This window comes from Caretta caretta, chromosome 22 (genome assembly GCF_965140235.1).
Source record: "Caretta caretta isolate rCarCar2 chromosome 22, rCarCar1.hap1, whole genome shotgun sequence".
Taxonomy (NCBI): domain Eukaryota; kingdom Metazoa; phylum Chordata; order Testudines; family Cheloniidae; genus Caretta; species Caretta caretta.
The window spans coordinates 23,104,402-23,131,759 of NC_134227.1; the positions used below are offsets into that span (position 1 = coordinate 23,104,402).

General features: G+C 50.6%; 1 protein-coding gene across 2 annotated transcripts; it reads left to right on the forward strand.

Annotated features, from left to right (window-relative positions):
* Positions 1–236: 236 nt before the first annotated feature.
* On the forward strand, positions 237–26,112 carry TMPRSS4 (transmembrane serine protease 4). Of its 2 annotated transcripts, XM_048827516.2 has the most exons (13): positions 237–621; positions 8,862–8,895; positions 8,995–9,108; positions 10,305–10,457; positions 10,685–10,814; positions 13,321–13,422; positions 14,891–14,931; positions 15,353–15,512; positions 19,415–19,581; positions 20,148–20,243; positions 20,362–20,504; positions 21,025–21,266; positions 22,674–26,112. In XM_048827516.2, exons 1-12 carry the CDS (start codon positions 619–621, stop codon positions 21,205–21,207), a joined length of 1,326 nt encoding a protein of 441 aa, XP_048683473.1. In that variant the 5' UTR covers positions 237–618; the 3' UTR covers positions 21,208–21,266; positions 22,674–26,112. The 2 variants fall into 2 exon arrangements, with proteins under 2 accessions (XP_048683473.1, XP_074978278.1); XM_075122177.1 differs by lacking the exons at positions 8,862–8,895; positions 8,995–9,108.
* Positions 26,113–27,358: the final 1,246 nt, after the last annotated feature.

Consider the following 27,358-nt stretch of genomic DNA (forward strand, 5'->3'; position numbering starts at 1 on the left):
GCAACTTGTGCTTACTGATCCACGAATGAAACCGGGTGACCCGCCTAGAAATATGACGAGCTAGTGACCTTAGAAGCAAGGGCATAACCATCTGGTAACCTTCCGTCTCACATTTTCTTCTTTCCCCCTCCACCCTATAACATTTCTGACTCAAAACCAACTTGGAGCAATGCGGAAGGACAGACGGACGGAGTGGGAAAAGCCTTGCTCCATCAATTCCCTCCTGATAGGCTAATCTTGGCAATAGCTCTGCCTGTGAGTCACTCTCCAGTGGTAGATGCAGAGAAGATTATGCAAGTGATGTTGATGCTGACAGATGGGTGTCAAATTACAATCCAAATCATAATTCCTGCTTGACGACTCCCGTTGTGGGTTTTAAATAGCACTCCCACTGTCCAGCGGTCAGTGCTAAGGTAGAGCACCAAAGAGCAGGGGCTGCTCAGCTCAGGCAGAGTGGGGAGAGCTGCAGAGCATCTGAGACTCTGGACAAACCACATGGGTTCTGGCACCCTTCGGGCACTCGGTGATTGAAGGGCACGTGCTGCGTTCCAGGCATCCCTTGGATCTGGGAAACTGACTCTTTCCACAGTCTGAAGGACACCTCGCAGCTGGGCAGACATGGTGAGTCACCAGCATGGTAGAACAGCTTTCTTTCACTTCCCAGGGCCCCCTGGCAGATCCCACCATCCTTCCCATAGGGATGGGAGAAGCTCACCTCCCTATTCACTGCCATTTCACTGCTCTCCTGCTGGAATTTCAGACTCAGTCAGATAGAGAGCTGCTCTGTGTTTGAACGAGGTAGATTTATTATCCCTGGGTGTGAAAGAAAAAACCAGGGCACTCCCGTTCCCCCTTTCAAATGACCTGTTCTTCCGTGGCTCTGAATATCCAACAGCAGTTCTGAGCCCGGGAGTGTAACCCATCCTCTGCCCCCTTTCTTCTTCTGGGCTTTGCTTTATTGCTTGCTAAAAATACCATGAAATGCTACTGCCCAGAGCCCGTAGCTCCCCAACTTCTGCATGGCTTCCCCTCCTGCCTCTCCACCCTAGGAACTGCACAAATACATCACTGGAATTAGCTTCCCCTCAAAAGTTTGCTTGCTGGGGTCCAGGGCTCTTCCTGAGGTCAAAATACATGTGTTCTTAGAAGGGTCATTCCCTAAGAGAGTCGCCAGCCTCCCCCAAGCTTCTCAGCCAATGCCCCTGGAACTGGACTGCCCCAAAGGGAAGGCGCTGTGGAACGTGGGTGCAACGTGCACTAACACTATGGCTGTGTGCACGAGGGTTTTCAGAAAATCTGCCCCCGTGTCTCTCCCCCAACGGCAGCTGCAGTGCGAGCAGGGGCAGTGCACAGGGGTGTCGCCCAATGCAGGCGGAGAACACACTGGCACTGTGAGCAGCAGGATATTTCCCCAAAAGATCGTAGTGCAGACAAGGCTCAGGACAGGAGAATGACCACTGATTTCAATGGGAACAAAGCCCCCAGTCTGCACCCCTTACTCACCCTGAAGAGTACACATGCCTGTTGAAGTTACTAGGATTGAAAGGGGCAGAATGTGACAGTAACTCAGGCTTCTGCAAAGGACGTCCCATTTCCATGTCCCAGAGATCTGACAGCCATTTTTGGAAGGTTCTATCAACTTTCCTTTGCAAAGTCTACACAGAGCACAGCTCACACTAGCTAGCAGGCTTCTCTGATAGAAGGAGTGGGAAACATTTTCATGCAGATGATGTAGGCTGTGACGAAGTGCACCCTACTATAATTACCCATTTAATAGTGCCCCTCACAGAGAGAGCCCTCTGTAGACTCTGACGAATCAGCCCAACCACCTCACAGTGAGAGAGGGAGGTAAAGAAATACCATCCCCCATTTTATAGCTGGGAGAGCTAGACGAAAAGGGGCAGCGTGATTTGCCAAAGGTCAGTGAGTTCGTACAACCCAGGAGTTCCTCACTCCCAGTCCAGAGTGCATACCATTTACTCACTAATTAATGAGTCCTTACGAATCGAAGCAGCATGGGAAGAATTCCTTCCTCTCTTTCTTAAAAGTAAAAAACAGTAAATGTAACAGTTCAGCATGCAGCTCTGCACCATCACCCCCGTGTTGTCTGTGCCACACAGCCAGAGGAATCAGTAAAGTCAGAATGACCCCTGTAACTGATCCCTGACACAAGCAGGGTGCAGCAAACCTAGGGCTTGGATGAATCCACCCAAATGTCCTGGATTCAAATGCTTATTTCGGAGTCAAACACTTGTTGGTTTGCGTTTGTCAGGACACGGTTTGGGGCACCAGAGCATCAGAAGCTGCATTAATGTTCTGTCAGAGAAAACAGCAAGGTCATTTTAATTAGCCATAGCAGCTCCCAGTTTTCCAAGAAAACTGTGTTTGCTTTACATAAACAAGCTGGCACAGTTCCTGCCATGCTTTGAATTTAACCAATGCAGCTATAATTACAATGGGCTGTGTTTGATGTCAGTTAGAGGGATACTGCACACACACTGACTGGCTGCCTCCAGAGACCAGACTGAAAGCAGAGACTTTCTTTTGATATGAGGAGATTGCATAGACCCACGGAAAGGCTAAGACCAAGTATAGCTCAGACATTATCCACTCTGCTCAAGAAGGATTTGATATGCACAGGACGTCATTCAACTGGCCACTTGTGTCTCTAAACACTAGTCTAGTCTCTAGACAAGTTTTCATTCCAGCATTATAGAATCCTAGAAGATTAGGGTTGGAAGATACATAAGGAGGTCATCTAGTCCAACCCCCTGCTCAAAGCAGGACCAACACCAACTAAATCATCCCAGCCAGGCCTTTGTCAAGCTGGGCCTTAAAAACCTCTAAGGATGGACATTCCACCACCTCCCTAGGTAACCCATTCCAGTGCTTCACCAACCTCCTAGTGAAATAGTTTTTCCTAATATCCAACCTAAACCACCCCCACTGCAACTTGAGACCATTGCTCCTTATTCTGTCATCTGCCACCACTGAGAACAGCTGAACTCCATCCTCTTTGGAACCCTCCTTCAGGTAGTTGAAAGGTGCTATCAAATCCCCCCTCACTCTTCTCTTCTGCAGACTGAAAACCCCAGTTCCCTCAGCCTCTCCTTGTAAGTTGTGTGCCCCAGCCCCGTAATCATTTCTGTTGCCCGCTGCTGGACTCTCTCCAATTTTTCCACATCCCTTCTCTAGTGGGGGGGACCAAAACTGGACACGATACTCCAGGTGTGGCCTCACCAGTGCTCAATAGAGGGGAATAATCACTTCCCTCGATTTGCTGGCAATGCTCCTACTAATGCAGCCCAATATGCCGTTAGCCTTCTTGGCAACAAGGGCACACTGCTGACTCATATCCAGCTTCTTATCCACAGTAACCCCTAGGTCCTTTTCTGCAGAACTGCTGCTTAGCCAGTCGGTGCCCAGCCTGTAAAGGTGCATGGAATTTTTCCTTTTTAAGTGCAGGACTCTGCACTTGTCCTTGTTGAACTTCATCAGATTTCTTTTGGCCCAATCTTCCAATTTATCTAGGTCACTCTGGACCCTATCCCTACCCTCCAGCGTATCTACCTCTCCCCCCAGCTTAGTGTCATCTGCGAACTTGCTGAAGGTGCAATTCATCTCATCATCCAGATCATTAAATCTGGGCTGAATTGTCTGCAATGAAACACGTAACAAAGACCGACCTGAGGCAGCCACAGGGGGACAGAGAGTTCAGCTGGTCCAAAAGGCCTTTGAAAGTCCAAACAGAGCCCTGAGCAGGGCTCCAACAAGCAGGAAGCTCTGTGGAAGAAGGAGAAGGACAGGAACTCAGCAGAGTCCCCTGCCAGCACCCCGGGGCCAGTGTGGGAATTTGGCCCTAAGTATTTATGTAGAGTGGGCAGCTGCCCGTGATTATTGCAGAGGGGGAATCTCCTCAGTGACCTAGGCTGAACCTAGCCTTCTACTTCCCCACCCTTGGCATGGTGGCATGAGCCCTCTTAGTTATAGAAGAGGCTCGGTCTGTGAGGTAAGGCTGGAATTCAGAGGCCGCTGGAGGGACGCTGACACAAGAGGTCAGAGCCAGGGAGGACTGGTCATGTGTTTGTTCAAAGCCCTCATGATCACCGGAGGCTGCAGGTGGTATTTCATGGGTGAGCAGGCTGGGCTGTTGCAAGGCAATCTGGCATTTATACAGACACCACACACAGAAGATAGCAGCTTCCTGGAAGAAATCAAGTCAGGGATGGGCAGAGGAAAAGGCAGAAAGCTAAACTGACTCCCTAGCCCCAAAGATACACCCCTCCTTCTCCCCCTTACACTCTCACTGCCCCACACACCCACTCCCCAGACAGATTTACTTTTTCACACCAGACTCCTGGATCTCCTTATTGGCAAGCAGCTGGTATGTTGTACATTACCCAACCACCTGCTGCCCTGCCATGACTCACTGCTGAACATGGGCTTCAAGGACAAAGATCCTGACTAATCTGCCCCAGGGAGGAAAAACCCAGACCATAAACATCTCTCCCTGCCCCACTAAACTCCAGGGACAAGTTTGTTAGGATTTAACCCATTTCACGGGCTATGGTAGAGAAGTGGAAGAGACAGTGGGTATTACGAAGCACTGCCAGACAGCCCAGAGAGCTCAGTAAATAGTGAGTTATGGACACCGTGCTCACGAATTTCCAAAGGGTTTCCAATAATAATAAAAGCTTGCATTTCCACAGCAGCCTGGAGGGTTGAGCAGAGGGCAAGGGATCAGCAGATCCTGGATTCGAATCCTGACCCTGGCCCTGACTTCAGGTTGCAATGCAGGTGAGGGAAGGCCTGTCTCAGGTCTCACTCCCTACCCTGTACAGTGGGCCGCAAAACCAAGAGCCAGCCCTGAGCAGCACTAGGACGGCAGCACTGAGTTCCAGGCAGACAGCACAGAGAAGGAGAAGACAAGAGACCCCGATCCAAACGCCCTTGCCACAGAAGAGAATGGAGGCTTGTGCTGGGGAACCCAGGTACTGTGCACTGCAGGCCAGTGGGCATGTTTGGACCCTGCTAGAACACACGGAGAAGCACTCTGCCCCCATGGCACTGCTAATCACCCGCTCTCTGCGCTGCCCCGTGTGGTTTTATCCCAGACACCCACAACATCTGCGGCTTTTCTTAGCGCCCCGCTCCTGGAGTCCGGTGACAACACGAGAATCGCAGCTTTCATTTAAAACAAAAAGTCAGCCTCTAGCCCTGGCGGCTGTGGAGAAAATGCTGACAAGGTGAATGCGTCCCAGCGGCTCAGCAAGCAGGAGGCAAAGAGACAATACCACCACCATTTACTGTGGGTTAGAGCCCATGATTCTGGGGGCCTGACTCGTGATTTTTAAATGCTCGGGGTGAGCAACCCTGCAAATGATTAATAACAGCAAACAGCTGAGAAGTCTGACATCACACAACCCCCTCCCCCACTCAACAAGCCTCCACATCCCTGCTCCCAGGCTCTGGAATCTCACTCCCTGTTGAATCTGTCTCCTTTGTGGGCCATTTTGTCTTAGCATTTGACCCCCCTGTTCCCTGCTCATCCCGGGCACAGTCCCTGCACAGAGCCCTGACGCTTACCTGCCATTGCAGCGTCCAGCAGTGACACTGGATGGAATGGTCTCGCGCAGGGCTGGAAGGGACATTAAAGTGACATGGAAATGGGCTGATTTCCATAGGCCAGGAGTTCACTGTGAAAGCAGCCAGGGTCAGAGGGCAGCTCTTGGCAGCACAGTGAAGGCATCCATGCAAATATATAGCGGCCACATGAAAGTCCAGCCACGCTGCCCTGACTCTCTCTGTTTAGCATGAATACATCGACCAGAGAGAAGCTTGGCTGCTCCTAAGGCAAAGCCTGGGTGATGTGTTTATCAGGACTTCTCCTTCTGTAATCAGGTGTGGAGAGAAGGAGGGGGCTTAGTGTCTTATTTATCACTTTCTCCTGAGACTGGCTGCTGCAAAGGGGTTTTTTTACACGTCTCCTAGCAGCTGCAATAGCTGTCCCTGCTCTTTCTTTATACTGTTTGTCCCTGTAGGCTGGGGGTGGCTTCCCCGCCCCGCTCTGCAGGGACCACGCAGACATACACAGCACGATGGAAAAAGGCAAAAGACATGGGAACAGCCTCAGGGTGTGGGGCAGCCCAAGCCATCAAATTGGACCTGGGCGGCAATGCAAGGCAGATACACTGGAAAAGCCACCTGCCTCTTGCTGCTGTGCAGCCTGCTTTATTCCTGAGCTGGGGGAATGGGGGATGTGCCTCTCTCCGGAGTTCATCCCCTGCCTAGATATTTGTTAGGCTATTCCCACAGTGCACCAGCCTGCACGGAATGGCAGGGTCAGCAAAGTTCTTTCCAGGGGCAGAATCGCCCACACACCAATGCCCGAGTCTCCTGGAAAGGGCCTCCGTCTGCTACCAACCAGTGCTTCCTGCACGCCCGTGGACACTATCAAAAGATGCCCCCAGAAGTGCCAGTTAGGGGGTCTCAGGAAACTCTCAGGCAGGCAAGAGAGGCCACTTCCGGCCAACCAAGAGAGCCCCTGAACAAATCTTGACTCCAACACCCAGGCACTAGGAGCGCTTTCAAATCTGCAACTCAATCTAGTTCTCAATTTTTCATCCCTATTTTTAACATGGATTGAATTCAAAACCCTGAGGTGTTTGAAATCTGGTTCTCAGTCAGCTGGCTGAGGCCCAGCTGTAGTTAATCCCTAGCCTAGAGTTTCACATCCCCTTGAATCAGACCCCGGGCAGCCCCTCTGCTCGGTCTGTGCCCAGATTTTCAGTTCTGCACAACTTCTCAATGCAGTTCAGTGACGCTGAGGTGATGCAATCTGTTCCTTGGCACTGCCAACTCAGAGACTCTACCTGGATTTTAGTAACAAGTTCCCCAGACAATTGTAGCCTTCGTTCTTTTGGAAAATTACATGCGGAGTTTCAATGGGGTTATTTTTTTCTTTGTTGTTAGTTTGTTTTCAATTAACTGTGGAAAAAATTGCACAGGTGGAGAAGCATCCTCAGACATAGAGCCACAGAAACGTGGGGCTGGAAAGGGCCTCAACAGCTCGCCCAGTCCAGCCCTGCCCTGAGACAGGACCAAATAAACCCAGACCCTCCCTGACAGGCGTTTGTCTGACCTGTTCTTAAAACCCTCTGGTGACAGGGATTGGACAACCTGCCTTGGAGCCTGTTCCAGAGCTTAGCTACCCTGAGAGTTAGAAAGGTTTTCCGAATATCTCACTGTACTGCAGATTAATCCCATTACTTCTTATCCTGCCTTCAGTGAACATGGAGAACAATTGATCACCATCCTCTTTATAACAGCCTTTAACATAGTTCAAGACTCTTCTCAGGTCCCCCCCTCAGTCTTCTTTTCGTATGACTAAACATCCAGTTTTTTCAACTTTTTCCTCATATGTGAGATTTTCTAAACCCTTTATCATTTTTGTTGTTCTCCTCTGGACTCTCTCCCAGTTGTCCATATCTTTCCTTAAGTGTGGTGCCCAGCTGAGGCCTCATCAATGCCAAGTAGCGTGAGACAATTACTTCCCATGTCTTACATACGATACTCCTGTTAATACACTCCAGAATGATATTAGCCTTTTTTACAACTGCATCATGTTGTTGACTTATTCAAATTTGTCAACAGCTAGAACCCCCAGTTCCTTTTCAGCAGTACGACCACCTAGCCAGTTTTTCCCCATTTTGTAGTTGTCTTCTGATTTTGCCTTTCCTTTTTCAAGTGAAGTGTTTTTCACTTGTCTTTATCAAATTTCAACTTGTTGATGTCACACAGATTCTCCCATTTGTCAAGGCCATTTTGGAATTCTAATCCTGTCCTCCAATGTGCTTGCAACCCCTCCCAGCTGGGTGTCATCCACAAATTTTATAAGCACAGTCTCCACTCCATTGTCCAAGTCACTAATGAAAATACTGAATAGTGTCAGCCCCAGGACTGATCCCTGTGGGACCCCACTACATGCAGTCTCCCAGTTTGACAGCGAACCATTGAGAACTACTCTTTGAATATGGTTCTTCAACCAGTTTTGCACCCACCTTATACTAATTGCATCTAGACCCCATTTCCCTAGTTTGCTTGTGAGGCTGTCATATGGGACTGACTAAGCCTCATTAAAGTCAAGGGGAAATGATCACATACTTCACTTGAAGCAGGTGAGTAGCCTAATCAGCGGATCTATTCCCCTGCGTATGTCCTTAGTGACCTGGGAGGTCTTGTGTCCACTCGCCATGCTGGGACACAAAGAACAATGCAACGCAGCCCATGTCATTGCAGCCAAAGGATTGCTGCTCTGTCACCTTAAAGATGAAATGGGAACATGCAGGCATTTCCCCCCATCTGGCATATCCTAGTTCATCTCATCTCCAGGGTATTTCTCAGGTGCCTGTCTCCTCAGTACCTAAGGCCTGAATATGGTGGAATAGTATCAAGGTCCAGAACAAAATGGTCAGGAATCTCTCCTTGCGACGCCTGGGAGCTGCAGGGGCATGGCACCTGGGACAGCCAAGCCATAAAGTCTTTGAGGAGACAAGCATGTGATGACAACACAGACTTCTCAGGGATATTTGGTTACATAAGCAAAAGCAGAACTGGGGCCTTAGCCTTTAACATAAAGCACCAGGGTCATTCCATGGGGAGACCATGGCCAGATCCAGTGGAAAGACTCCCCTGACTTCCATGGGCTTTAGATCAGTTAGGATCAAGGTCTTTGGTATCCAAGCAAGCAGCCCTGCACTATGCACACAGACTCCCGTCCCAGGAACCCTCCTTTCCCAGCACCCGCTGTACTTTTAATGCACGTATTCAGTTCACTGACTGCTGTTCCCTTCCATTCGCAGGACACAAATTCTGAGTGGCCCCTGAACAGGAGAGGTAATGGCCTTAGGATCTCAGGCGTGGTTGTAAGTGTTGCTAACTGTGCTGGGCTGTGCTCCAAAACCACGTGCCCATGAGCCACTCTCTGTCTTGCAGGTCCTCCTCTGCCATGCAAACCCCTGACTGGGGCACAAAATTTCAAGCGATTTGGCATCCCGCTCATTGCCACCATCCTGAGCCTGGCCACCATCGTTGTAATTGCCTTCCTAAGTAAGGTCCCTTCTTTCCTGTCCCACTTGCATGCTGGGGGCTTGCACAGCAGCCATACTGCCCTCTTGCTCTACACTCCTCCAGGTGCCCTAGCAAGCTTGGCGAGAGCACGCCTGACAAGGTGCCCTAGTGATAGCTCCTGAGGCGACAGTCTTTCCCCTGCGGAAAGGGGACTTCGCGCCTGCGGAGGCCAGTGTGATTTGGGGAGAAACAGGGTGAGATGCAGACTTCAGATCCAGATCCCAGCCCCATCCCAAAGCCTGGGGCTGTTGGGATCCAGGGTTTGGGGGGCGGGACGATTCTAGCTTCAGGGATCTCATCCTAATGCCACCTTTAGGCCAGGTTGTGTCTGACTCCAGTGTTCACGCAGAAGTTGGGGGGCAAACTGCAAGCAGCCTTTGCCCTCCTGTGGGGGGTGTATTGAGGATTGTTGGAATTTTGCAAGCTATTGCTTTAAGAGTGGGAGGGTTCCCTGGTGCTGCTTGCGGGCCCTGCGGCTCTGTAGTGATGCCTGCAAGTGGAGTCAGTCTGCCAGGCTAGAAACAGACTGCTCAAAACACAGTGGGGTGTCTCATCGCCCTAGAGAGGAGCCTGTTTTCTCCTTCTCTGTTTTCGAGCTCTTGTGTTTTTGTTCTCAGTGCTAAGAAATAAAATTGCGTTACGTTGAAAGCTCCCAGAAAGAGATTTCATCCCTGTGTGCGTATGCCATGAACACAACTCTGTGCAGAAGGCAGGCACAACTGGGCCCCAGGGCACAGTTCACTCCCTGCTACTGCCCCCAGGGCAATGGGAATGCTACAGGGCTATACTTGCCCCCACTGCACTGGCCAGCTGAGTCAGCTTGGATGGGTAGGGGCACCTCTATGGGCTGGTGCAGAGACATGCACTGTGCATCTAAAACACACACACACCCTCCTGGTATCCACGTGGGCCTAGAGCTCTTGGGTGTGTGCCCAGCATCCCCACATAGCTTGAAATGGCTCAGCACATGGCTTAACCCGGACCTGAGTCTGCATTGGGAGAGCATACATGGAAAGCTTCCCCCCCTCAGAGGCCTGCAGAGTGGGTGCTGCCAAACCCCTTGATCTCAGGAGAAGCCATTTGCAACAAAGATTTAAACCCACCCCCCAAAGTTCCCTGGCAGACATGAGCCAAACATCACAGACCAAGGTGGACTCTGTCCTTTTCCCCTCTAGTCAAGGCAGTTCTGGAACACTACTACTTCCTCTGCAGTAAGACATTCAAGTTCATCCCCATGCAGCAGCAGTGTGACGGGCAGGAAGACTGCTCCTGGGGCGAGGACGAGGAGAGCTGTGTGCAGCAGGTCCCAGAAGGCCCACCCATGGAAGGTGAGTTGTGGGTTTTATGCCAGCACTACCATACTGTGCAGGGGGCATGAGCAGGTCTGGGGGCTGAAAGCAGCATTCAGAGCCTTTTGCTGCATGTAGAAATCACTGGAACCAGGGGCCAATGGCTGTAACGAGGATTAGCATGCACAAGATACTGCAAATATGCCAAACTGCAGCCACCTGGAGGGGAGCCTGCAATGCAGCTGACTCTGTGTGTTTCTCCCTAGTCCGCATTTCCAAAGACAGATCCACCTTGCAGGTGCTAAACAAAGAGACCGGAGCCTGGTTCTGGGCATGTCATGATAACTTTCATATGACCCTGGCAAAAGCAGCCTGCAAGCAAATGGGCTATAGCAGGTACCTGCCTTCCATCTCACTCCCCCTGCACTCCGGCTTTCTGGTCATCTCTTTTCCCCCTTCTCTCTCTCATTGGTATGGAGCTTGCTACCCCTTTAAAAAAAACATTTCGGGGGGGGGGGGGGGAGATACTTGAAATAACTATTAATGCTTATTAGCATGCAGAGCTCTGGACCAGTGTCCACAGAGCAGGGACAGCCGAGGTGTCCCCTTCACTGCCCCTCTAGGCATGAGAGGGAGCCTAGCCTCTGTGGCCCATTCAGTCCTTTCTCTCTGCGGAGGCTGTACTCGGCTTTGGGGATGCAAGCACATAGACAAACTCCAAGCAGCCCTGCCCTGCCCTCCCTATCTGGCTGTGGCACTAGGCCTCAGTTTTCCCTCTTCTCCAGGATCCGACTCTATAAAGTCTCAGGCACCCAGAGCAATCACCCTCAGGTCTCTCCTGCTGGGCTTCCATTTATCATCTTAAACAGAACAGAAACACACCTAGCCTCATGCCCTTGTAGCTGGCTCTCCGAGGCCCTTCCAGGGGTTACGCAGTCACCCTCAGATCAGGGCTTCTCTGCATCTCCCTAGTCAGGCTGGCCACTAGTCTTGCTCCTGAGGTCCTCCCCCTGCACAGGGAGGACCCCCCACCCCACCTCTTAGCCATTGCCCTTCTACCCAGCTCTGCAGCCAACCCAGCACCTTCCCACTTCCCCTTTCTCTGAGTGAGTACCAGGCTCTGCCTTTTATAGCCTGCCTTGCTCACATGATCAGTCACATGATCTCAGGGGGCTATTCCCTCCCCCAGTATTCCCAGCCTTAAAGGATTGAGGGCACAAAACAGCTGGGCTAGCCTGTGTTACAAGCGCTCTGCACAGTCATTTCACGCAGGGCCCCAAGTTGCCGTCCAGGGGTTCTGAATGTTGCTGACCACCAACCAGAGCCAGGTCTGAAAGAGCAAGCTGGCTGTGAAAGGTGCTGTCTCCCCTCTCTAGCCTGCACCAGCGCTTTTCAGCAAACACAGCTGAGCCGGTACTGCACAACTAAGTAAGGCCAGGATTTTCTAAGGAGCCTGGCATCCAAAAATCATGAGATTGGCTAAAAAGCATGAGTTTTTTTAAAAAAATAATACAGTGGGGTGGGTTTTTGTTTTTTCCTCCTTCTGGTGTTGGAGCCTTTAAGGTTCAAGTTTTCAAATGTTTCTCCATGATCATGGCGGCTAGAAACTTCTTTAAAAAATAAAAATGAGGATTCTCACCTAATCCCTGACTCAAGGAGCTGGGGCTTAAGCAAAATACCAACTAGGATGAGAGCTGTCATCAGATTATGGGCACCTAACTCCCTTAGGCTCCTTTGAAAATCCTAGCCTGATTGTTTTCACACTGCAACTTCCCCAGACACAGAATCCTTTCCACTAAACCAGCCACTGATGCATGTTACCAGCAGGTGAGCAAGTAAAGTGCCATCAATCACTACACCCTCCAGGAATCCCACTGGATATGAAACATGAGAACACTCTCAATTCCTGACACGAATGGAAATGAAAGTAAAAGATAAAGCGCACACACGCACACACACACCCCAGACTCCCATGGGCTCCTTTCTGGGGTGCCTTTGCTGCAGGGACCAGCAAGAAGGGCATCCATGTGCAATGCTTATTTTAACAAGAAAGGCTCCCCTTTGTTCCTCAGCCAAACTGGCTCCACCAGCTGGAACAGCCTCCGTCCTGCAGCGAGGGAGCTGGCTCTGGCAGTGTGACAGGTCACTGAGCTGCCATGGGCCTGCTGAGCTTGCACTTTGCAAGTGACACTCCAGGATTCTGTGGTTGTTTGGGGCGAGCAGCAGGGTTGGGGTCTCCCTTCGCTGTGGCCATTCGGGTTATTTTTCTCTTTCCATTCCTGTTTTTCTCTGCCTCATTCTTGTTTCTTTCTCTCCTTCACCCTCTGCTTTTCACTGGTCCTTTCTCCTGTGGTTCATGCTGTAAATCCAGAGCGAGTGCCCTGAAGCGAGGCCAGACGTGCTCTGGCACGGTACAGAGATGGACCTGCCCTTCCCCGACCCCAAGATGATCCGAGCTGAGAGGGGTCCATTGTACGGTGCACGCTGCATGGCCGTAGCTTTCTCCCCGGGTGTTGTCCTTCCTGGGCGGCTGGCCCAGACTCAGTCCCACTGCCCGCAAGGGACCACATTCTCCTTGCAGGGACCCCTTGTGGGCTCAGTCTGTGAGCTCCTGTCTTCTCACAGACCCACTGGGCCAGGATCCCCAGCTTTGCCCAACTGAGTGGCACTTTGCCAGGAGCCACAATGCCGGATGAAATGAGGCAGATTGCCGTGGCCACCCCAAACTTTAACAGGGAAATGTCATGTCCCACTATGCAATGCTCCATCACCGGCCCGGCAGCAGGGAGGTCCCAGCGTCTCGGCCACTCACAGCTTGGACAGGGGCAGGCACAGGCCGGCTACCGCTGGCTGTGCTCCTGGGATGGGCCCACTCTGATAAAACACTGTCTGTATTTTCCAGTGACCCAGCATTCAGAGCTGTGGACATTGCAGACACGCAGGGCCTGCCCCTCAGGGAGGTCACATTGAACAATGGGGTCCTCCAAGGGCAAGACTCCGGCAGGTGAGTGGAAAAGCAACCGGTAGATGAGCTGTGGAATGGATTAACTTGGCCACTTCAGTGCATCTCGTGGAGAAGGGCTGCTGAGATCAGCAGGGGTCGCTCCTGGGCTGATTCTCCTGTGGCTGAGAACAGAGCAGCAATGGTTCTTAGCCTTAGCGCTTACGTAGCATTTCCTTGCTCATCGGCAGTATTACTGATCTGCTCCTCAGCTTGGGCGGCAGCTCTGTGTCACTCTGCCCATGTTACAGTTGAGAAACTGAGGCACATGATTTGTCTAAGGCCACAGAGGGTATCAGCGTCAGAAATGAAGCCCAGGATGCATTCCTGGCACCCAGCCCTCTGCTCAGACCACCCTTTATCCATGAGGTTTATAGGGGTTTGTTAGCCAATGCCCCTGTGATTCAACACAACTGGCTGGCACACACATTGCTGACGGTTCCCATGACAGCCCCCAAATGTCCAGACTGACCAGCTTCCCACCAGCCACAAGCCTGTGCTCTGTTAGTGATGCTGACCTATAAGCAGGCCCCAGCGTGCTAGTGAAATCCCTTGGGGCCAGGGACAGAGATGTTCCTTTGCTGGGAACAAGGTTTAATCGTGACCAGCTCCCACAATCTGCCCTGGTTCACGCTGACCCATCAGCGATGGGTCAGTAACTCAGGGCCTCACAGCTATGTGTGGACACCACTCTGCTGGGGAGTCGCTGAACCTGGGTGGGCTCAGAACCACACAGCCCCACACACCGTTCCAATGGGACAGGATTTCTGTGCCCTGAGCAGGACCTTTCTGCCAGCCAATGCCCTGTGAGGTGCTTCTGGCAGCTGGCGCTGGGTGCCATTGACACACCCTGGTCGGGGCATCGCTAGGAACACAGCTACACCTTGCCAAACCAGGGAACGTACAAGCCGCTTGCTTTGGACGTCTGGTGAGGAAGCCTCTGACCCCCAGCCTCTCCTCCCCTCCCCAGGGCAGGGCCACAGCCAGGCAGGGATTAGTGCACAGGAGGACACTGCTCAGCTCTGCAGCAGCCTCACTCTGTGCAGTGAATGCCCCAGGGCCTGGGCCTGAGCCAGCTGCTGACCCGCAAGCTGTCAGTCCAGCCGCTGCAGAGTGTATCGTCTCTGTGGTGGTCACAGCGGAGTTTGTAGCAAGGTGCAAAGGCTGCTGCTGCTTCAGTCCACAGGGACTTTATGAACGTGGCTCGGCTCAGGGACTCGGCCTGTCAGGAGCCCAGAACAGTCAGCAGAGCCATGCCACACCTCTGAGCAAGCCCCCGGGCTTGAGGAGGCTCCTCACATGCGCAAGATGGGCAGGATTCACCCATTTGGCGGGGGGTTCAGTCCACAGGCCGAAGAGCTGATTTTAAGGCGACAGTCTACAAACCAATGCAATGTGCGACCCCTATGGCCCCTGGGCAGAGACGGGCTGTGAGAGACACAGCAGGTAACGCGCCATTTTCCTCTTCCAGGCAGTGCCTCTCTGGGACCGTCGTTTCACTCGCATGTGCCAGTAAGTGTGATTCTGTTATCAATGTAGACGCACTTATGGCTTAACCCCTGCTTACACTGGGTTAGCTAGGGTAGGTGAATTATCTGATTAATTATGCTAAGCCAATTAAGGTTTACAGTTTGAAAGGGAAGGGGATAAATAAACTGATTTAAGCAAGTGTGGCAAAATTCTAAAGAAAGTTACAGAGTCTGTGATATACGTGCAAGCCCTGCAGTGTCAATGGGAGGCAATACATACACAAAACACACATGTACACATATGTTCTTTACCAGCTCTTTGGCTCATAGACATACAGTCTGCACAGACATTCTGGAACATGTATTTTCCCTCCAAAAGGCATGTTCTCGGGTGGTGCGGGGGAGTCACTCTCCCGTGTGCTGAGCTAAGATGTTGACTTGTTATCTCTTATCCTTGGATGCAGCCTGCGGAGAAAGTGTGAGGTCTCCACGTGTGGTTGGTGGGGGCCAGGCCAGGATCGACGCCTGGCCATGGCAGGTTAGCTTACAGCACAAAACCCAGCACCTCTGTGGGGGCAGCATCATTGACCCAAGGTGGATTCTCACAGCAGCACATTGCTTCAAGTGAGTCCCCGAGTGCAATCCGCTGGGAATTGTGGGTGGGGGACTCACATTAACCATGGACACAAGACGAGATGACAAACTATAGATTAAGTAAAAAGAAAAGGAGTACTTGTGGCACCTTAGAGACTAACCAATTTATTTGAGCATGAGCTTTCGTGAGCTACAGCTCACTTCATTAGTCTCTAAGGTGCCACAAGTACTCCTTTTCTTTTTGCGAATACAGACTAACACGGCTGTTCCTCTGAAACCTGTCATATAGATTAAGTGTATAAATACTGGAGGAGTCAGGGCTGCTTTCAGGAGCTGAGGGCTAGAGCTGCTTGGAAATGGCATTTTACATTCCGTGAAATGTTTTAATGAAAATGAAAAAAAAAAATCATATTCATTTTTAAAAAGTGAGAATTTGGGAGGGGCGGTTATTGAAAAATTGAATAAACCAAATGCTTTTTGGTTTTCGGTTGTCAAAAAAATGGGGGAAAAAATCAGTTTGGGATTTGTTTGTGAAAGCCCCCAAAATGTCCACAAAACGAGAAATTTTCTTACAAAAACCTTCCAGTAAGTCAAAAAGCCATTTCAGATCAACAAGGTCTGCTGAGTGCAGGTAACCCCAGCTGCAGTCAGTGGGAGAGGGAGGAGCTCAGCAGCTCAGCCAGCAAAGGTGACTGCCTGGCTATATACATGCTATGGGCTGATTTGCCCCGCTCTCTGTGCTGTCATTTACACCACTGCAGAGCAAGTGTAAAGTACGTGTGAAATGCTAGCCAATCTTTAACTCCTGCCACTAACTGGAATTCCCCCTTCTTTAAGCAATTTCTTTTAATATTTCAAAGTTAAACTCTGGTTAGGTGCTTATCTCTTTCAGGGTTCTCTTTGCTTCTTGTTTCAGAGTAACAGCCGCGTTAGTCTGTATTCGCAAAAAGAAAAGGAGTACTTGTGGCACCTTAGAGACTAACCAATTTATTTGAGCATGAGCTTTCGTGAGCTACAGCTCACTTCATCGGATGCATACTGTGGAAACTGCAGAAGACATTATATACACAGAGACCATGAAACAATACCTCCTCCCACCCCACTCTCCTGCTGGTAATAGCTTATCTAAAGTGATCACTCTCCTTACAATGTGTATGATAATCAAGTTGGGCCATTTCCAGCACAAATCCAGGTTTTCTCACCCCCCCCACACACACACAAACTCACTCTCCTGCTGGTAATAGCCCATCCAAAGTGACCACTATCTTTACAATGTGTATGATAATCAAGGTGGGCCATTTCCAGCATAGTTTAACCAGAACGTCGGGGGAGGGGGGGTGTAGGAAAAAACAAGGGGAAATAGGCTATCTTGCATAATGACTTAGCCACTCCCAGTCTCTATTTAAGCCTAAATTAATAGTATCCAATTTGCAAATGAATTCCAATTCAGCAGTTTCTCGCTGGAGTCTGGATTTGAAGTTTGTTTGTTTTAAGATAGCGACCTTCATGTCTGTGATTGCGTGACCAGAGAGATTGAAGTGTTCTCCGACTGGTTTATGAATGTTATAATTCTTGACATCTGATATGTGTCCATTTATTCTTTTACGTAGAGACTGTCCAATGTACATGGCAGAGGGGCATTGCTGGCACATGATGGCATAGATCACATTGGTGGATGTGCAGGTGAACGAGCCTCTGATAGTGTGGCTGATGTGATTAGGCCCTGTGATGGTGTCCCCTGAATAGATATGTGGGCACAGTTGGCAACGGGCCTTATTGCAAGGATAGGTTCCTGGGTTAGTGGTTCTGTTGTGTGGTATGTGGTTGTTGGTAAGTATTTGCTTCAGGTTGGGGGGCTGTCTGTAGGCAAGGACTGGCCTGTCTCCCAAGATTTGTGAGAGTGTTGGGTCATCCTTCAGGATAGTTGTAGATCCTTAATAATGCGTTGGAGGGGTTTTAGTTGGGGGCTGAAGGTGACCGCTAGTAGCGTTCTGTTATTTTCTTTGTTAGGCCTGTCCTGTAGTAGGTGACTTCTGGGAACTCTTCTGGCTCTATCAATCTGTTTCTTCACTTCCGCAGGTGGGTATTGTAGTTGTAAGAATGCTTGATAGAGATCTTGTAGGTGTTTGTCTCTGTCTGAGGGGTTGGAGCAAATGCGGTTGTATCGCAGAGCTTGGCTATAGACGATGGATTGTGTGGTGTGGTCAGGGTGAAAGCTGGAGGCATGTAGGTAGGAATAGCGGTCAGTAGGTTTCCGGTATAGGGTGGTGTTTATGTGACCATTGTTTATTAGCACTGTAGTGTCCAGGAAGTGGATCTCTTGTGTGGACTGGACCAGGCTGAGGTTGATGGTGGGATGGAAAGAAAATAACAAACAAAGAAAATAACAGAACGCCACTAGCCGTCACCTTCAGCCCCCAACTAAAACCCCTCCAACGCATTATTAAGGATCTACAACCTATCCTGAAGTGTGTGTTGGGGGGGTGGGGGGGGTGAGAAAACCTGGATTTGTGCTGGAAATGGCCCACCTTCATTATCATGCACATTGTAGGGAGAGTGGTCAGAGAAAACCTGGATTTGTGCTGGAAATGGCCCACCTTGATTATCATACACATTGTAAAGAGAGTGGTCACTTTGGATGGGCTATTACCAACAGGAGAGTGAGTTGGGGGGGAGGGGGCGGAGGGTGAGAAAACCTGGATTTGTGCTGGAAATGGCCCAACTTGATTATCATACACATTGTAAGAAGAGTGATCACTTTAGATAAGCTATTACCAGCAGGAGAGTGGGGTGGGAGGAGGTATTGTTTCATGGTCTCTGTGTATATAATGTCTTCTGCAGTTTCCACAGTATGCATCCGATGAAGTGAGCTGTAGCTCACGAAAGCTTATGCTCAAATAAATTGGTTAGTCTCTAAGGTGCCACAAGTACTCCTTTTCTTTTTGCTTCTTGTGCCTTACAAGTCATGTCATGTCTGAAGTGCAACAATAGTTTAGAAAGAAAACATATAAAATTCCTTATAGTTTCTCTAATCTTAGTGGACCTGGTCTGCATATTCTTTGATTATGTCTAATGCCTTTCATTTCACATTCTTCAAGGCTTACGGTAATACATAAGCCATTATTTTGAAGGAACAAGACAGATTATCCGTATAGAGAGTAACAGTGCCTTTGAGCCATAAAGCAAACAAATGTATAGCTTCAGAGTTCAGATTAAAGCTAGTTTGTTTGGATTTCTTGAAGCATCCAGAAGTTTGACCTCTGGAACATTTTGTATTCTGGGTCTCGCAGCAAGTTATTCCTTAAACAGTTTACTTGATTCCCCTCTTCTTCCTCCCCATCCATCCCCAAAGTCTGGCACTTAATCCCCTGTAGCCAGACAGTGAGGTGGGAATTCTAGCCACATGCAGATCATGAAAGGTTCCTGCCTAAACAATCATTTGAAGAGTTTCTTAAGCAGGGGAACTTGCATTCTTGAGGAATGCGGATTTCAACTTCAGTTTATCTGAGACTCTTTAGTCATGTCTCATTGTTTGAGTTGTGCATGTTGCTCTTCCAATTGTCCTTAGTTCCTTTAGGAGGGAGCTAACATTGGGAATAAGTGAAGATTTCTAAAATCCTGGCTGTAGGCAGTGTAGTTGTAGCCATGTGGGTCCCAGGATATTAGAGAGACAAGGTGAGTGATCAAATATCTTTTATTGGACCAACTTCTGTTGGTGAGAGACAAGTTTTGAGCTACACGGAACAATTCTGCATGTTGTGAAGGGTGATTCATTGCATCCTGACTAAGGGGCAGAGAGGGAGCTATAGTTCTTATTACCAATATATATTCAAGGCATATTTGACATCTATACATCTCACATGAGCGCCTATCATTATGGAGAAGTCATGGAAGGAAAAAAGCCAATAACCATTGGCTGTATTTGTGCATAGGAACAACCTGGCCCTTCAGAACTGGCGAGTGAAAGCAGGATCCGAAATCCTCTCCAACTTCAACACTATCCCTGTGGAAAAGATCTTCATCATTGACAGTAATCATATGTTTCCCAAAGATAATGACATTGCCCTGGTAAAACTAACGTCTCCCTTAAGTATTTCAGGTGAGCGAGAGCCTACTCTCTAAAATCACTTTCAGAAACTTCTTTGAAATAAGCCCCCCACATAAATGCCTTGGCATCCATTGCCTATGGATTTGTCTAAATGTGCTATAGGGTCGGATCCTCAGCTTTGGCAAAGTGGGGAGTGCATGATATGGGTCAGGCGCAAGTCAAAGGCTGTGAGGACATGTGAAGGAGATTGATAGGTCCATCCGGGACTGCATGAAACACCAGTGTGCGAATGGTGCTGTTCGTAAATCAACGTGTGTGACGTAGTGGCCTGCAATGGCTGTGCCTGGCTCAGTCCATGAGCGCGCCTGGCTGGACAGACAAATGTATGAGTGTGAATGTGCCTGACTGGCCAGAACTCAACAGAACACGCTCACTTCTGCCTTGGTGCACACTGCTTTTGGCCTGTCAAGCAGCTGTGTAAAACCCACTGTGATAATTCCGGCACGAGTTTAAGATGATCCATCTCTAGTGTCTGGGCAGTCAGGCGAATTTCTCCACAAGCCTAGAATTGAGACCCTCTCTCCTGATTCTATCTGTTCATATTCTCTCCCTTCCAGACACAGTTAAGCCAATCTGTCTGCCTTTTTTTGATGAGGAATTGCCCTCACACGCCCCACTGTGGGTGACAGGCTGGGGCTACACAGAGCAGGATGGTGAGTTCAGTACGTTAGCTCTCTACCACACAGGGCTGAAAACTTCTCTCTTTAACCCTGGCTCTCAGAGAGGCAGGGTGGAAGGGAGGAAGCTCTCATTTGTGTATCATTTATCAAGGTACATTGTCAAAGTCTCTGCAGCAGGCCCAGATCAAACTGATTGACAGCAACACCTGCAATGCTGTCGATGCCTACCAGGGGGACATCTCTGATAGGATGATATGTGCAGGCCTCATGGAAGGTGGTGTCGATACCTGCCAGGTGAGGACCTTTCTCACCTTCGAAAATGTGTTCTTCTCGCTGCATAGGTGGAAGTTCAGGGGTAAATCCTGCATGCTCGTTCCTCCAGCCCCTCTGAAGAGGAGCAGCATGGAGCCCTGAATAACATCCCTCTAATTCCAGGAGCGTTCGGGGCCCTTGCTAGCGTCAGGGACTGGACCACAGGCGCTGGGTGTTGTGGGGGCAGAAGGGAGTCTGGGCCAAGACTTTGAATGAGTCTGATTTTCAGAAAGCATTGAGCACCTGCCCCTGAAAATCAGGCCCCTCCCAGGTGTTTCAAGTTTGCCCCCACAGCTCACTGGTCACTTCTGACGCTCTGGGTCCAGGGCCCTTGGCCATTATGGTAAAGTCACACTACACTACATATGGGCTTGAGCCAGTTATGAACTTTATAACTCGAGCCGAGCTCTGCTTCCTCCATAGCCACTGATATCGGGAGAGGAGCAGGGGATAGGGAACAGCAGGGTTCCCTGTAACACCTGCTTGTGTGTGTCCCTCCCAGGGAGACAGCGGCGGCCCCTTGATGTACAATCCAGGGCACTGGCAGGTGGTGGGGATCGTCAGCTGGGGACATGGCTGTGGCAGACCAAGCACTCCCGGCGTCTACACCAAAGTGCAGGCCTATCTCAACTGGATCTACACCGTCCAGAGGGTCAGCATCCTTGTCTCTGAAACCAGCCACTGATGATGAGTGGATTCCTCCCTGCTGGGCTGGCAAAGGACAGCTTGTGCCACCCCTATTCTGTGAGTGCCAGAGGCCAGTTCAGCTCCTGTGACTTGCCCTACACTGTTATTGCAACAGCACAGAATGGCCAGGCCCCAAACATTCGCCAGCCATGCCCACCAGAATGCTCCCTGCCTCAGGGCCTGGTGGGGTTCACATACCGCACCATGGCTGGGACAGAGGTAGCAATGGTCTATGAAGAATCTGGCTTACACAGCCGCAGAACTACAGTGATGGGAAGTGGCTAGGGCTTCTTGGTGTTTAGTTCCCCAGAAAAAAAATATACATTGCTCCTGGGTGCTGAGCTAATCAAAAATCCAAAGCGTTTGCTGCTCCTAGGCTTCCTCAATACGACGAGTGCCACTAAGCAGGAGATCTGGCTTCAAGCTCTGACCCCTCAGCAGTAGGCTCTGAGACAGGGGTGGGAAAACTACGGCCCGCGGGCCACTTCCAGCCCATCAGACATTTTTATCCGGTCCTCGAGCTCCCGCCGGGGAGCAGGGTCGGGGGCTTCCCTGCTCCGCCCGCCCGGGACTCCCCAGCCCCCGACTCCTGCTTCCCTTCATGAGCACCATCTTCCGGCACACGGAGCGCCACGCTGCGCAGACGCGACTTCACTGCGCTGTTTCTGGGATCAGAAACGCCCCCCCCCCCCCCGCACACACACGCACAGCAGCACACCCAGTCCCCTCCTGGTCTCCTACGGCCCCACCCTCGAGAGCCTCGAAACTGCCCAGGGGCTGCACCTGTCCCAGCTAGGGTGCCTCCGCCCCTGCGGTGCCTGGTACGGCCACCGTGCTGTCATTGCCAGCAGGGCCCCTAGGAGCCCCCTCCTCCCCCCACCTCAGTACATTCCTTATAGAGCCCCCCCAGAGAGTCCCTCTCCCCCACTGCGCATTCATGGCCCCCCATACAATTTCCATACCCAGATGCGGCTCTCAGGCCAGAAAGCTTGGACCCGCCCTCCCCACACACACTCTGAGAGGGGCACGTAGTGCTAGCTGATCGAGAGGGCCATGACATTGCTAGTTGAACACGTGACAGCAGCTCAATGGAGCCGAGGTGCATTTCTGCTCTTCCCGGCAGAGGAGACTTTAGCTAGCCAGGGCAGGTGATGCAGGGGGTAGACAGCCTTCGGGAAGGCTCAATTCTAGACGAGCTTTGTTGCCCGGGCCCTGGAGGCACCTGCCCAGCTGTGGGGAATTGCCCCTACAGCAGCTAGAGGGGCCTGGAGGGAACTGGGGACTGAAGGGGTGAATGGAAGCAGGTGGGCCAGGGGTATTATGGAGCATGTTCCACCCTCATGCCTGGCTGTGCTTTGGTTTCCTTAGGAACTGAATTGACATCTGAGGCTAGAATTTGGTTCAATGTTTATTCCGGCATTTTTGTGGTGCCAGTTTTAATTTCTTGTGTGTCTCACCTTCCAGTCAGAGCTCTGAGGCTCCCGCAGCGGCAGCTTCCCGTCACGGCCCCTGTGTTAAACACCTGGCTGCCCTGGTTCTAAGACCTGCTGGGAAACTCACTTCCAGCCATTGCACCTGGGACCTGCACATCCCTGGGTTCACTTTCTGAAGGCCCAGCACCATGCCATGATTTAGCAGCAGCTCGGGACTCTGGGGGTGGTTAAAGTGGCAGAGGCCCCCATCACATCCAAGGAATTTGCCTGGCTCAGAGCACCTCCCTGGAGATGATGAGGTATTGCTCTCTACAGCCTCCCCAGGCCAGGAAGGTTTGCTTGGATCCAAGCTGCTGTTTGCTCAGCCCAGTTCTACCCCGTCACAAAGTTAGTGAAACAAGCAATGCCTTTCCCCAGTCGACTATTCTCTCTCAGGAAAAGTTTATCCCTTTTAAGAAAAGACCTTTGCAAAAGGATTTAATCCCTATTCTTTGCAGAGATGGGCTAGATCCAAACCTCTGATCCCAACAGAACCAGACTTTGGGGTCCATCCAGCACCACCAGTGGCCCAGGCCCATCTCTAACCTCTTGGGCACAAACCATTCTTTGTGGCCAACAGAATATGGAGGTTCTCTGACTCCTCTTTAAATTTTCACATTCTTAAACTAAACCCCAGTGCTCAGCTGGGGAAAACAGGCAGCAGTGCCACCTGTCAAACTTCTTTATTTGTCTGAAATAAGAGCACACAATTTTGTACCCCACCGTGGATGATTTTCTGTTGGCAGAACAAGTCCTGTTCTGGGCTGTGGATGCAGATGGCTGTTTGCTGTGTTGGGATTGTTACTGGAATGAGCAATTATATTTAGTTCAATATCAGCCTTAGGAGACACCAGGGCTTATGGTGAACCCTGTGTTAACTATAGGTCCACAAACAATCTCATGCCTTGAACATGAGACCAGCATGCGCCAACGAACTGACCACAGACCTGGAAGCCAGGAACTCCTGCCTTCAAAGCTGAGTCTGCCACTTACCTCGTCAGGACAACGGAGATAACCAGAGCGCCTCCGGTGCAACTCCAGGGGGTCCAGCGTAGCGTAAAAGTGGTTGGAGCGAGAGGGGAATCGGCCGCGTGAGCCTGAAATCTGACACAAACCGTTTGGTGACAATGATCCACTGGGCTCTCAGGCCAAGACTCGGCACTTCTTCCGGCCTATGGCTGCTGCAATGGGCCTGTGACGCAGAAACAAAGAGCAAGTCCCTCTCTTTATGTGCGTGAGACATAAATCAACAAGCTGAAAGTGATGCTTCTGAGCAAGGCTGCAAATGGGTGCCAGTGGCTTGGAGACTGAACCCGTGGGAAAGGAGGGAGAGAGGAAAGACACAGGACAAATTGTATTTCAGGAAAGAATTCTAAGCAAGTGGGCTGGGAAGCAAGAGTGCAATGCCAGAGGCAGCATATAGCTGGACCTGCAGCGCTCTCTGCTGTTTCTGCAGCACTGGGTCCTGCTGGAGTGTGACAGAGGCTACAGCAGTTTGAAAGCAAAACCAGCAATCACACAGCGTCTCATTAATTAATGGTTGTGCGCCAGTGAGTTTCTCCAGAGCACCCTGCAGTGGGAGCCACATATGTCCTACTCCCAGCTCTGACACAGGCTCCCTCATTGGCCTTGGACAAGTCATGTCGCTGCTCTGTGCCTCAGTTTCCCAGCTGTGAAATGGGGGCAATACCTGCCTCTCTGGGGTGCCAGGAGGGAGAATCAGCTAATGCCTGTGAAGTGCCTGCAGCCCTCGGGGAAGGAGGTGTCATGGAAGTGCTACGTTGTCTCATCATTGCCTACAAGTTACACACCTGAGTCCATTTCAGGAGCCCAAGTTCCTGCAGGTGCTAGGTGAAGCGACTCACCATTGGCTTTAGCAGCTAGGAGCTGGGGCCGGCCACCCTTCCCCTCTGTAAAGCTTGGCACAGATACAGCCCCAGGGATGGGGTCGCAGTGTCTGTCAAGCACTACAGAAGAAAGGCCAGCAGCATGGTCCCCACCAGAGTCACAGTTGGGACAAGTCCTCTCTCAAAAGGAATCATTGGTGTTCATTCCCTGCCCTTCCAGGCTCAAGCACTTCACACAGCCCGTGCCCCCCATGGCAGCACAGGGCCTAGTACCATGGGGCACACCTAGGCCCTACCACAGGTCCCTGGAGCACTGTGGGCCCAGTTCAGCCTTGGCATCATGCTGAAGTCAGAGGCGTTGCCCCAGGCAGGGATCTGGCCTCTTGTACCTGTCTCAGCCTGTACTAGCCATCTGAGCTCTTTTAAGTGCCGCATTTTCCCCAACCTCTAAAAACCACAGGCTTCCAAACCCTAGTAGCCTCAGCCCCCTCTCTGTGCCTTCTGCAGGCCTCCAGCCCACCCGTCAGCTCCTCTAGGCTCAGCGCAAGATCTTCAAGAGCGAAAGCTTTCAGACAGATTTCAGAGTAACAGCCGTGTTAGTCTGTATTCGCAAAAAGAAAAGGGGTACTTGTGGCACCTTAGAGACTAAATGCCGATGAAGTGAGCTGTAGCTCACGAAAGCTCATGCTCAAATAAATTGGTTAGTCTCTAAGGTGCCACAAGTACCCCTTTTCTTTTAGCTTTCAGACAGGCTCCTGAGTCCACAGCCAGGCACCTAAACAGAGAGGGTCCAAATTTCAGAGGGGCTGAGCCCCCAGCAGCTCCCCAAATGAAGCCACTAATTTAGGTGTCTACAGAACGATTTAGGAGCTTACTTTAAATCTCCCATTTCCGAAAATCTGAGGCAGAGGCTCTGTTCCAGGTCCCACTACAGCTGCTGCCCCTTCTCCACACTCCTACTCAGCTGCTGCTGGTAGCTGGTGGGACTGGCTGCCCAAGCAGAGAACATTGCGCGATGAGAACCACAGGAGAAGGTTGTCACTGAGTCGCAGAGAGAGAGTAAATGACTAGCTCTTCAGAAGAAGAGAGATTTGGTGAACAGAGAGACCCAGTTATGAATGTGGCCAGGAAAGGAAAAACAAAAATACCCTTTAAAAGTTAATTTGTTTTTAGGCAAATCCTAGTGGGTTACAGCGCTCTCATTAGCCCTCCGCTAATAACGATGATTCCTCTGAGATGCCAAGATTACTCCCACCTTGCCATTATTCCTGATTCCCAGGGGAAAAGGGATGGGGTGGAGAATAATCATAGAGTTCAGAGTAACAGCCGTGTTAGTCTGTATTCACAAAAAGAAAAGGAGTACTTGTGGCACCTTAGAGACTAACCAATTTATTTGAGCATAAGCTTTCGTGAGCTACAGCTCACTTAGCTCATGAAAGCTTATGCTCAAATAAATTGGTTAATCACAGAGTTGATTCCCTTCCTCTCATGAAGAAAGCTTTATTGTGCAGAAGTAATGAAGAAAATGCCTTGTGATATTCACTAGCAAACTGCATTATTATAGAGGGACACTGTCATCTTGAATTATCGTAAATGACTAATTTGTTTGGGCTTTTTAAATCAACTTTCTGATATATCCCTATTCTAACAAGGAGCAGTCCCATTCACCTTTAACTTGATCATGAGGGTGTCCAGCATTCTAATTAACCTTCTGTTAGAAACACTTTGCCCTTCTACAGCACTTTTCATCTCAGGATCTCAACATACCTTACAACATTAATTCTTACAACACCCCTTTAAAAGATGGCAGCAGCAGATTCCCCGGTTTATAGAGAAGTGAAGAGACTTACCTTTGGTTACACCCTGAGGAAGTAAGAGCCAGGAACAGAACCCAGGAGTCCTGAGTCCAATTCCCCTGCTATGATCACCATTCGGTACCCTGGATGGAATTCCATGTTCTTTTGTGAATGAAAGGAGAGCAAAGCAGCAGTTTTCCATTTATATCAGTCTTGTAAAATCCAAAGTGCCTTTAACCTGCTCTGAATATGCTGTCACACTGCTTCTGGCACAGTTCTGGGCCTGTGCTCAGGGCCACAGCCAGGATCATCCTGCGACCTAATGCACTGAGCCACTCCACAGAGAATATTGCCACTCTAGGCTGCTAGCACGAGCCAGTGGCAGTAGCAGGAACAGAACCCAGGAGCCTGAATGTGCAAGGCGCTGGATAATCCCTTGCCACACTTGCCCCGCCCAGCTATTGGGCACATAGTGACTGAGTGGCACATGCTCAGCGCCTTGTCTCCATGTCCTGTCCTCACTCAAGCATCTAGAGCCAGAGGCTTAGCTTGCGCCAACTTTAACTGCCAGCGTTGCCTTCCAGTGAACTAGTCCTACCGCAGCTGCATGTGACCCAGCAGAAACGGGGACAGCATGCCCAGGATGTCGCATGGCATTGCCACTGCGAGGGCTGCTTGTGGCACCAGTGGTTTCTTGTGGCACCCAGGAGAGGCGACCACTCCACCCCCTCCATTCCCTCGGGTATCATATTGTTCCAAAGTGGCTGCAGTTTTATTCCAGGGCTAACCCTGACCTGGAGGGCGGAAGGAGAGAGAAGTATTTCTAAAGGCAGGATCCCCTCTCAGAGCCTGACGTAAAGCACTTCAAAATCAACAGCATCTCCCAGTCTTCAGTGGGCTTTGGGTCAGGCTCTTAGATCTTCCTGCCACACCTTGACGGCAGGCCCTCAGCTCTGGAACCATTGCCCCTTGATGCATCAGTCAGAGCGTTCACCCAGGCAGCTGACAGGGGGTTTCTCACTTTCACACGGGTG